Below are 12,972 nucleotides of genomic sequence, written 5' to 3' on the forward strand. Positions count from 1 at the left end.
TAAATAGTTATCAACGGTACCAGGATTATAATTTAGTACGCCAAATTATGGTTGTCGTTTGTTGATGTATTACACATTTATTTCGTTCATTATTTTGTACATAAATCTAGCAGTTAATTTTTCTCGTTTTGATGGTTTAACATTTGTCATTTTAAGGTCTTTTATAGCTGACTATGTAGTTTGGATTTTGCGCATTTTTCGAGGCCACACTGCACCTATAACTAATACTATTTTGTGTCATTTTCTCTCTTGGTCAGGGTTGTCTCATGGCAATCCTACTTTTTTAATTTATGTATAACTTTGCTGATTTAATAACAATATCGATCAAGACATGAAAAATATTTAAGTAACAGTTAAAGCAAGTAACACGTTTAAGAATATTTGCTGATTCAGTAAATATTAAGACAGACAATCAACATATGTTACTAATCGATGATATAAACCACGCAGAAAATTCACCAATCCCTTTATTTTAACTTGTTATTTAAGTAGCCACTTTATTAAAAATTTTATCTTTCTATCAGTAGGTCTTCTATTACACATTGTGGTAAGTTTTTCAATATTTTTATACAAACAGTATTCTTGTTATCTGAATATGTTCAATAAAATAAAAAGGGTATTACAGTGAATAATGGCTAAACCGAACCCTGTATAAATCGAAAACCTGAAAAAAACCATGTTTTAAACACCAACGGTGTGTGTTTCTGAATCTGATAAAACAGAACATCGGCCAAAACCAAACGAATTCTTAAGCTCAGAAGAAGTTCGGTTTAGAAGGCTTTACTCTAACAGAGTATTCCATTAGATAAAGTTAAGCTCAGTCAAATATGCAAGTAATTTAATTAAAATATAAAAATCTTACTTTACTTAAACAATTTACCAAAAGTTGCTTATTCGTTAAATTTTATGTAATCTTTTTACCTGACATTAGTCTATTTGTTGTTTCCATGGTCTGAGCATGATAGACTGATGTCTTTTGTCGAATAACACCCTTTTTATACTCTCTATATAATAATCATACAGTACACTGTTAGTATTCAAATCAAACAAACAACAAACTTAATTAATAGGCAGAAATAATTTTAGAGTTTGACAAGACACACAGACATTCGAACACCGAACAGACTAAAATACAAACCTTGCTAGCGATGAAAAATCATTGTAAAGTCACAAGTCATATTTAAGTGTACTGAAATTTGAAATCAGCTACGTTAGCCATACGACATTATTTTTTACAGCCTAGTAACAAATATATATTATGAATTAGTTAGTCCATTGTCAAGCACTAATCGGGTTCTGTTACATTTCTGTTATAGAATAACTTCTTTGAAATATTGTATGTTGATATTCCACAACACATTCTTTTCTTGGCATTACGATATTAGGAACTAGTAATTAAATTTTATCTTACAATACGTCATACCAAATTTGTAAATGTTCGGATGTTTTCTTACCCCTGAACTAGACTGATCCTGTTGAATTTCTAACACGTTTTTGCTAAATAAAACTGTAATCCTTATAAACAACTATGACACTTAAAATTGAAAATCACAAAGAACAAAATTTAAAACCAAACAAATCAATACGAATCCCTAACAAAAATAATTAAAAAACAATTGTTTGACAGTCCGATTACCCACTTCCAATTTTAACTCATAAAAAGTGAACTACAGTGGTATTGGTAGTTAATGCTCGTTATCAATATATTTTTAAAGCAAAACTAAAATCCACTGCAATGCTTACACGTCAATGTGCTTTCATACATCATCCAAACCCTTATATTGGTAAGTTAGGACTTTGGTTTAAAAACTGTTACAAGTTTTTGGAACTTCAAATCGGCAATCAAAATATAACATTTAATACATACATGCTCACTTCGCTAACTTCAGGTTTACGGTTCTTTCTAAATTATGCCATATTTGTAGACGAAACGCGCATCTGGCGCAAATATAAATTTCAATCCTGTATCGATAATGAGTTTATTTCTAAATAACTTGGAATATAAATTCATATAGACGAGTTTTCATTTCAGAATTATGATGAAGAATTGTTGTTTGATTGTTTTCATCTTTTGCACAATTGATGTGTCAAATGGCGGCAGTAAGTATCCTGTATCTTTAAAACGCTGTAGTGAAGATTAAAGATTAGGCTGCCTGACTCTCTCATAACATATAAAGTACGATACTTTCACTCTGATCAAACGTTCTACATTCGAGAGCCAAAATGAGACAGACAGAGTTAAAACCTTTTTATATATGTCACAGATATTCAATCATGTTAATGAAATTATCTACAATTTGTTTTTATAGTTATTTGGGGATACACACCTTCAGTTTACAACGATAATATTAATACTTTCGTCGAGCTACAGAGCTGTACAAAACTGTTCAACACTATTTCCCTAGGTTAACCTAAGAACAATAACAAAAAAAAGTTTTTAAGAAGAACAAGTTTTAAATCTTCTAAGCAGAGTTACGAGCATCTCGAGCAAATTGCGAAAATGTTATTCATGAGAAATCATACTGCAACAACAATATATATATAGACCTTTTCTTAAAATTAACAAAATTCTTCATTGTGTCCTATATTCAACATGGTTAAGCAAATCAATTTGAGAAATAAACTATGACTTTATATCTATATTCTGATTGTGTAATGTTAATGTATATATATCAAAGTAAATCATGCTATATTGTATCGGAGTACTGTACTATTCAGTTCTTTCTGGGATATGCCTCGCCTCCAATGGTACCTGTGGAAAGAAAGGTGTTGCATGTAATGAGACATTCGGGTCTGAATGGACGTACAACGGAAAATGCTGCAATGGCAAACCATGTTGCAAACGTAAGTAGACAAATAAAGCAGGCAGTAGTGTTTGTCACTGTTGATCAAATCGAATGAATGCAAAGGAATTTCATAGACATAGATAGTTATATTTGGACAAAAAAAAGAAACATGGAACAGTTTTCATTCCTTTTTTGAAATATTTTGCGCTCAACAACGACGATGATGGCGTTTTGTACAACCAACAAAGACAAAACATCTAAGTATGACATGTTTGTACTTAAAATATCACATTAGCAATATTCTAGTAAAAACAAAGCAATTAATTAAAGTTGTTTCAGCTGCCATTTTGTCCTTGAAGATTTCGTAATGTTTCAGATTTTGATACTGGATGTCTCATCTACTCACTGCTTAAATAAACAAATTGAAAGTAGGCACTCACTCCACTAGTATTTCAGTAGAATATTATAAATATATTGGAATGTATTGTGTAAAGAGCGAATGTATGATTTAGCATTTGGCTTTTTCTGTAGAATTTTCCTCGGAGTTCAGTAATTTTGTGATTTTTTTGGATTAGAAGACACATCTCCTTTAAAACTCTTTTAGTTTATCACATAGAACTTGCGTTCTTCTGTATAATTTGATTATTTACTTATATAATGTGTACCCTTATTTTAATGAGGTTTTAATTTTAATTGTTATATTTAATATCTTTATAGGAAAAAGCATAACACATTGTTTCTAACTTTGCAATAAATGATTTTTTGTACACCAACGTTAAGAACGGTTTTAATTATTGTTTCTTTTTAATTTTGTACAAATACAAGAAGAAATAACCCATCCAAAATCAAAATAATAAATTCCATTTGTTTCCTTTTGTGAAATCAAGTTTAAAAATATCGTTATCATCCATTTTCAAATCAGCATAAAGGTCAAAGGGAAACAACTGTATTTCTTCGCTGGAATTCGCTATGTGCTTCGATTGCAATATGCAAAATTAAAAGAACATCACAACTAAGGTATTCTGTTCCTTTACAAATTATTTTAACGACAAAAGAGTATTCCACTGCATTAAGTGTACCTTTTAAAAACTTTAACTTTTACACATAAATCTGATATTTACTTGCAACGTAAGTATTGCCCTTCCGTCTTTCTTTCCTTTCTGTTTTTCTTTTGTTCTTATATTCATTTTATTTATTTATATCTCATTTGTGGGGCTTCTGTTTCATAAACAGATGTGTACAAAAAAATGTCTATGCATTAATTGCACAACAAGCTTGCCTGTTGTGGAGAGTGGTTTTATTGCCAATCATTCCAAATCTTCTTAAACAAAGAAATACCTGTATATTCTGTATTTCAATATCCCTATATTATGTTTGTTTCATTCAAAATTTCAAAATGAAGGAATATATTTTCCACATGCAAAGCTTTGATTCTTTTTCCAGCTTTGGCTATATGTTTGTATCCTTTTTTGGTTGATAGCTCTTCATGTCTTTAATTAGCTTTCGTTTTACAAATATTTTGGCCTCGAGCATCACTAACGAGACATTGATTGTCGAAATGCGCATCTGGTGCAGACATTTGGTATCGTTTATGTTTAAATGACGTTGTGCAACATTTGATCAAAGTGATTCATTCATTACGTTATTATATGTACGCCATCGCTTCATCTGTTTATGTTTTAATTGCGATTACGGATCAAATTTAACCAAATTGATTTTTAGTGTTAAAAGCGCCATGTGTTCCGGAAACTTGTCCAAGGGGGTTCATTCTTTTAGAAAACCAGACAAATAGTGCTGATTGTTATTTCTATGATGGTCGGTCTGAATTGTGGGAGAAAGCCAAGGTGAGTATGTTAATTAATCACTATTAATCAGTAGGAAGAAAATAAGATTAATTCAGATATTTTTTATGTATTTATCAAGTGACATTACAGAATTCTTTATCACTGACTTAAGTAATTTACTACGTTATCATTACATTATAAGCGTAATGAAAGATTACCCAAGGCTCCGCGTTGAAGACCGTACTTTAACCTATAATAATGGTTAACATTTTTTAAAAGTTTTTTTTAACTTGGATTCATAGTTGGCTCATTGGCACTCATACCACATCTTCTTCTATCTATTTCAACTCCTGAATCAACAATTTTTCTACAGGTTACCTTCTCTGTGGTGGAACATCCTGGTACGCGGTCAAGCACGAGCAAAAATATCCATCTGCACAATTTTGAGGGAAAGTTTTCTGTAAAATGCTTTCTATACACGACGCAGAAAACAGTAATCTGTCCCCAAAATTGCACCGATTGTATATTTGATTTTACTTCTTTTGGCTGTTCGTTATTACCTGAGTACCAGGATATCCTATCAAGGTGGGAACCTGACGAAAAATTATAAACCGGGAGTTCAAAGTTGGTATTATGATAAAAGACTACTGCTGTCACGATATGGGAGACATAAGTATATGAAAAAACAGTCTGTTTACCAAAATAAAACAAAATCGGTCTATTTACCAAAACAAAAAAATCAAAATAACCTGTATAAAGTATATGTTAAAACGATAACAATACTGAGAGGGCTAATACGATGACTAGTATTGACACTCTAAGAACATTTTTCTGCTTAAAATATATTATCTACTGTATATTCGTTTATGTTCGTGGTTACCAATTTTCGTGGATTAAGGAAAACTTCCATGTTGGTGGATACTTAATTTCGTGTTTTTTCTAAAGTCATCATGAAGCCTATAAAACATGTGTCATTGGTTGAATATTTAATTTTGTGGTTTATCTTTACCCACTAAATCAACGAAACTTGGTATCAACAAATATTAATGAATCAACTAAGAACAGACAAATTTAGTGACCGAAATGTAAAATTTAGATGAATGTTATCTTACTAAATTTCAGTTGATTTGTGCCAGTACACCAGGTGCCTATCTGTGGAGACCGAACACTATACAAGAAGCCAATGATGTTAGAGATCAAATCTGTAAGTTGAGAATATAACATTAATTCTGTGTGAATGAAGTTATTCAGTAATTACGTATTACAAAAAATCAACAAATCAATAAAATTCGTGTGAACGAACTTAATCCGTTATAATCCATTATAACGTATTTGAAAAAATATGACAACGAATATAATCTGTTATTAAGATATACGAAAGACTGTTATAACTAGTCCCACAATATTGTCATGACAAATTTTAGCTGTGATAACAATTTTTCCACTTCGTAATAACAATTTTAATTCGTGATTTTGACTTTATCGAAAAACTAGGGAAGTTTTTATAATGCAGAAGCGTTAGGGAAAAAAGACCTTTACAGAACAGCAAATTCACCTAAAGTTGCCTTTGCCTGATTAAATATTAACTACTGTGGTTCAATTATTTTCGTGGGGACCAATTTTCATGGATTAAGGAAAACGTATATTTTCGTGAATATTTAATTTCGTGGTTTTGATGGAATATGCATACACGTTTATTGGAAATATGTAATTCGTTGAACTTTTAATTCCGTGGTTTCACCTTTACAAACGTTATCCACGATAATTGGGATTCAAAGAATAATTATGAATCCGCAGTAATTTCATTTGTTCAATTTTAAGTCTTCATATCAATGAAGCAAATGTAAATATAAAATAGAAAATGTGGTATGATTGCCAATGAGACAATTCTATAAAAGAGACCAAATGACACATAAATTATTATATAGGTCACCGTACGGCCTTCAACAATGATAAAAGCCCCCGAAACGACAAATATAAGAAAGGTATTAAATATTTGATATATGCTACCTACTTTTGCCTAAATTTACCATTATCATTAGGAATGAGGAACTATCAATTATCAATAGTTCAATATTAGAGGAGTGTGTTTACCAAATCAACATACACATACACAAACTATACTAAACAATCTGATTGAGTTGAAGGCCTTGTGAAATAAAAAAATCAGTTGATTTTATGATAACAAATTTAACATGTTCATCTGTTTTGTTTCTATCAGCTGTTTAATGTTTGCCTTGTGTTTTGAATTTTTGATAATTTAATTTTGATCATGACCATTTGGTGCAGAAAACATTGCATCGTGCAAATAATTATCTTTATCATACAAGAACATCAATTCTCACATCATGTGAACAATTTTCATTATTTTCGCAGTACTTTAGTATTTAAAAAAAATTGCATCACACGTTCTTAAAAACATAGTTCACAGTACAAATAGTTTGCAATTCTACAAGAGTTGACTTAATAATAGAACTTGCAAAAGATAAGGCAACTTCTTTAATTGAAATTGAGTTTTATTTTGTTAAATATATATGTATGGGTATCTGTCTAAGTCGTTGAATTATAGTAATTTCATTTCCCGATTTCTTACCCTTACAAAACCCATTTTGTACCATGATTATTTCGTACGATCACCAGTTCATACCCCAACGAATATTTATATGTAAATCATTTTGTGTTTCACAAAAAAGACTTATGTTTGCTATTTCATACGCAATGGAATATATCTATGTTTACCATTAATTGTCAAGTGCAGATTTATATGTGTGCCATTTCGTACAGGACGGAAAATATGTATGACAATGGTCGTATGAGGGAGGTTCAAATCATTTTTCAAACATATATATTCATGGCTTTCTTTTTTGATTAAGGTGGTATGGGTGTCTTCCTCCATCTTGGGTTGTAAAAAACAGAGAATCAAAGGTCCAGATTTTCCATCAAGTTAGCAAAATTTGATGCAGGAATGCAGATGTTTAATGTACATTTTCATTTAAAAGTACCAATTTATTAGATTATAACTTCTAAATATTGATATTTTTGCAAATGTTAATTATTTTCGGTTGTTTTTATCTTTTCTTAAATTGGCATTTTAAGGGGAGGTAACTCTAAAAAAGTGCATTTTCTGAAGGATTCTGTATGGAATTTTCCTATTTTGGATTTTAGCCGGAAAAACGTACGGTGACCCTATCTTTTCTTTTGATATTCTAAAAGCAGTGTCTGAAAGCTATCTTTTGCTGAAGTATTTAACAATTCTATCATTTTGTTTAGTTTCTAATCGCAAAATGGTGTTTTTTCCTGTATAATCAATACAAAATGTGTCATTTTGTCCCGTCCTGTAGCTTGAGAAAATGCGCGGTGACCTATCATTTTTATTATATTTTTCAACATGTATCAATAGATACAACGTTTTGGCAAAGTATGAACAAATTCTATCATTTTTATTTTAGACTCCCATACCACCTTAATATCTCATTTCACTGTATTTCATGATATTGTTCACGATAAAGCAGCTGTTGAAAACTATAAAAATTGTTCAGAAAAAAAATCCTTTGTTAATTAACCTCATTTTCAAAAAATATTCATAAAAAATGTAAATTGGTTAAGGATAACCCCTTCAAACAAAACAAAGTACATAAAAAATATCCAAGTTTCTATGTATTGCCTAATTCAACGAATTATAGCTCTTTTTATTGTAAGGTACATTGTTATATTGATTAATAAAAAATCCACTTTCTGGCTCTTTAAATTCTCACTCTAGAAAAGAATTTATCTTTGATTATGTAGATTAGGTTCGTTGTATTTTAGTATCGAAGCGATTTTAGAAACATATATGTAACTTAGTCAATGTTACAAAAACCGTTTCATTTGATATGTTTATTTTATATTTATATTTTCCATATTTACAAAACTAACTTTTATTACGACAAACATTTTTTTTAAATCTGTTCCTATATGGTTACGCGTCATAACAGTTTACATCGTTGTAACTTATGTGTGTTGTTCCCTTCAACCTCAACAGTATTAATTTATCTTGTTTCTTTGAAAAATTCCAGTCAGGAATATGAGAGTTGTTTCCCATCAGTTTCGCTAAGTATTAAGTTTTAAGGACGTTTTTAAAATATTTCATTGGAGTTGGTATTTATGTTCATACTTTATTTTTATTCTACTGATTTTCAATTTTACATTTAATTCTTTTTACAGTCGGTAAAAATGATGTATGGACTGGTGCAAATGATAGAGACAAGGATGGGAACTATATATTTGACATAGAAAATAGTCCATTTTCAAAAACATCTCTCCCATTTGGATTAGGTAAATTTTACGTACTTATTATAATTCATTTACAGTTTATACACCAAACGTCAATTAGACAGTAAACAAACAACACAAAAAAAGCGTCAGAAGAACAGTACTTGGAACAAACAATAAATGTATATAAAAAAAGTTAGAACAAAATCAATAGACTAATAAGGATCAGCACTTTTACATTAGGTACTATATAACAGATAAAACAATAACAATATTGTTTACGAATTGGACTAAAGAACGGGTATTTACTTACATTTAAAACCCGTCGGTGGCCACTATTTGAGCAGAATTTATTACAATTCTAGAGCACCTGATATTACTTCTATTTTTTATATGTTGTATTTCGTATACTGCTGATTTCTTTTAGTTAAATTTCGTTTTTTTCCCATGGCGTTGTCAATAGATATAAGAAGATGTGGTATGAGTGCCAATGATACAACTCTCCATCAAAGTCTCAAATTGTGTTAAAGAAAATCATTATAGGTCAAAGTACGGTCTTCAACACGGAGCCTTTGCTCACACCGAACAGCCAGCAATAACGTTTGTTTTCGACTAATGGGTTTGCAATTCGATCGCTTTTGTATATTTCGCATGTTTTTTAATACAATCTAAATATGATTTAACTCTAAAAATGGTATCGAAGAAGACAATTTTTAGGACTAGTGCAAACAATTGCAGCATTTACACTGATGTTCATATAGTTCAATATATCGATGTGTCGCTTTAAAATACACTATCTCGTAATATAACCGTGGGCTCATTTAAAAATAAATTTAAAAAAAATATACCATAGACAAAAAGTAATTACTTTAAATTAGATGGGTACTGTTCAATGACATTACATTTCAGAATATGTTTTCAAATAAAAAAAATTCGAGGTAAATTATCGCTAACCAAATATTATCCTTTAATTTGCCGTTTCAGATTCTAATACTTCTTGGTAATATTTTCCAAAGTGTACACAAAGCGTCTTGATTGGTTAAAAACGTCATAAACAGTTGAAATTCAACCAATGACGTGACGTTATTTCCAAGAAAAAATTATAACAATTATTCTTTTTATAATTCGGAAGATAGTTATCGGAGAAAGCATCGGCTTCAATGGCACTCGAACAGATATCGGTGACTATTGTGGATAGAGATATTCTTTCATCAATTGTAGAAAAATATTCGAATATAACAGTGCCTCTAGACATTAAGGAACAATTTGTTTATAAGATTATGAAACAGCAGATAGATCTTCCACAAGACGAGGCAGCGTATACATTGAACCTGTATTTTTTTTTACTTGATAGGAGGATTGACAAAATAAATATATGGTTAATTTTTTCAGGCAATTTTAATAATGCCGCTGATGCAGTGTATGTGGATATATATTTTAACAATCTTCGAGGAAGGTGGTTATGGAGAAATCGGAATTCTGATTATTTTAAGCTCTACCTATGCGAGTATCAACGAGTAAGTATACTCCTTCGTTTAGCCTTTGATTAGAAATATTATAAACCCTTCGAAATTTTAATATATAACTACTAGTACAACATCATCATGAATCATGAAAACTTAAGGTTAGTCTCGCCTGGTATTCGGTAGTATGTCTTTTTTAGAAATAAAGTATTCATACTCGTATTCGTACAAGGGATTCTTGCCAAAAAAACCTGGTTAAGAGCAAATTTCTGAAGCCGTACGTACGAGGGAAAAATGTTAACCTCGAAACCGGTATTTTTGGCAAATGCCCCTTGTTAGCATGATTTAATTGTTTAATTCTAACGAATGCTCTTTGTATCCATTTTGACCTCGGAATGTTTATTGTAATCAGGTATCCTATGAAAAGTTTAGCCGAGGTTTCAGAATTCGCGTTATCTTAAGACATGGTACTTCCTATATGCCGTGGTAGTTGCTAGCCAATACTTCAGCAAATGGAAGTCCCTTGTTAAAAATACACCAACAGAGAAAAGAATATTTCAATATATAGGAAATTGGTGAAACATATTTCTCGTCAAATCAAAATACAGCATTACTACATAAGACAGAACTGTATGCAATAAAAGACTCATATCTTGAATTTGTTCTTGTACATTTGAACAAATATCTTAACCTCATTTGTATTGTAAACTCTGTTATATATAATCCGTAGTAGTAAACATGTAGTACAGTCAATGTCGAGTGTTGTTCATTAGTAACATCTTTATACGAAATGTCATCATTGCCCGACGCGGTCAATAATTGTGGATTGCGTACCAAACTCAAGAATATCTTTCTTGTCTTGTATTGGCTTTAGTGTATCATTTTTTTTTTAAATTGATAAAGGACACTGTAATTCTAAAGCAAACATATGCCTCTTAAATACATTGTCACTTTTAATTACATCTTTTTGGGCATATCGGGATGGCTAGATTTTTTTATTGGTAGAGGAAGCTGTAGTGCCAGAAGAAAACTACCGACCTTCGATAGAAAAAAACTGACAATTATAGTCAATTAGAATTGAAGTCAAGTGCACCCGCACGAGCCATGTTTGATTCACAACTTCGGTGTTGACTGGCTAAGGACTATAGTAGTTACTATTTATACACTCGACCACCGAGGCCTCACATGCGCAAACGATTGTAAATGTAAAAAAAAATATGATAACAAATTTTAGAAAATTAACATTTTGGTTTATATTTATCATTGAATTTTATAATTTCTAACACATCGACTATCTTAAACTAACAATTGACCATCAATTTTCCCGTCACCTTTGAGAGAATACTAGTATTGAGATAATAAAGCTGTTCAATTTAACATTTTACAATGTATAGATGCGAGTTTATCGCTGCATTGAAGACCCATTGGTTGACTTTGGCTGTTGTCTGCTATATGGTGGGGTTGTTGTTTTCTTGACACATTCCCTATTTCCACTCTCAATTTTATAGAAATTAACAAAAGTAAAAGAGCCAAATATAACAACTGTTGAAACATCATCACATCGAAGAAATCAAGAATATCAGGTTTCACCGGTTTTACAGATTTCCAATTACATTCATATGACTTGAATGTGTGTAAATAAAGTAATGATGGTTTTTACATGATGCATAACAATTTAAATCAATACAATGTTCCGTATAACTATATCCCCACTTGAAGGAAACTGGGGGTATACTGTTTTACTTCTGTCTGTTCGTCCGACCATCCATCCATCCGACAGTCCGTCCATCGAATGGATATTTTTTTCGCATCTTTCTCAGGAACTACAATACTAGTATTTCTACAATTTGGATTCAGGGTTTATATAAGTCAGCTATACCGTGTGATGGGTTTTAAGGTTCATCCCTTAAAAACTTCCTGTTTACCAAACACTTTTATCATTTAAAACATGGTAGCCAAATTGAAAATTGCCATCACGCTATTCTCAGGAACTACACAACAATGATTTCTGAAATTTGGTTTCAGGATTTATTTAAGTCAGTTGTACTGTGGTGTGCGTTTTCAGTTTCATCACTTAACAACTTCCTGTTGAACGTATGTTTTTAGAGGACGGATGTATCATTAGTGAGCAATAGCGCACATAATCACTTGTTGACAAATATTTTCTAACCTATACAAATATATACAAAAATGTAGCATGATATATCAATTTTTAATTCAGATAGTAGTTATTTTTTTTGTGTCTGTTAATTTATAATATTGTGTTTTTCAGAGAGTGTGTCCGTAGAGAGGATGTATGCCATTGCAGTACTTGATGCAATAAAATCGTTAAAGTAGATATTTTTTTGTTTTAAAAATAAAAAAGAAAGAATAAAACAATGCTTCACAAAGACTGTTTGAAGAACGCCCCCTTCCCCCTAAAGAAATTACAAAATTAACAAAACAAAAAGAATCAACTATGAGAGTGATCAGTTTCTTTTCTACTATTGCATTGGTTGGTATGGTCATGCCATGCATGCAGATATGAGTGTTTCAATAGTACGTCGACTTCAGCTTGATATCAAACACCTTGACTTAATTTAAATTGTCTCGTTTAATTTTCATAACATTTTGACAAAATATTTACTTTGACACTTTGTCAAAAATAAGAAAAAAATTCAAAAAGTTTGATTGTTATCAAAGGCACCA

The 12,972-nt window shown here is 30.9% G+C and overlaps 1 protein-coding gene across 1 annotated transcript; it reads left to right on the forward strand.

Moving 5' to 3' along the window:
* The first annotated feature begins 469 nt into the window (after window positions 1-469).
* Window positions 470-12,663, forward strand: LOC139486380 (uncharacterized). The gene is made up of 8 exons (XM_071271260.1): window positions 470-547; window positions 2,033-2,100; window positions 2,719-2,844; window positions 4,509-4,630; window positions 5,693-5,774; window positions 8,774-8,884; window positions 10,214-10,338; window positions 12,557-12,663. Exons 2-8 carry the CDS (start codon window positions 2,037-2,039, stop codon window positions 12,569-12,571), a joined length of 645 nt encoding a protein of 214 aa, XP_071127361.1. The 5' UTR covers window positions 470-547; window positions 2,033-2,036; the 3' UTR covers window positions 12,572-12,663.
* Window positions 12,664-12,972: the final 309 nt, after the last annotated feature.

This window comes from Mytilus edulis, chromosome 8, assembly GCF_963676685.1.
Source record: "Mytilus edulis chromosome 8, xbMytEdul2.2, whole genome shotgun sequence".
Lineage (NCBI taxonomy): Eukaryota > Metazoa > Mollusca > Bivalvia > Mytilida > Mytilidae > Mytilus > Mytilus edulis.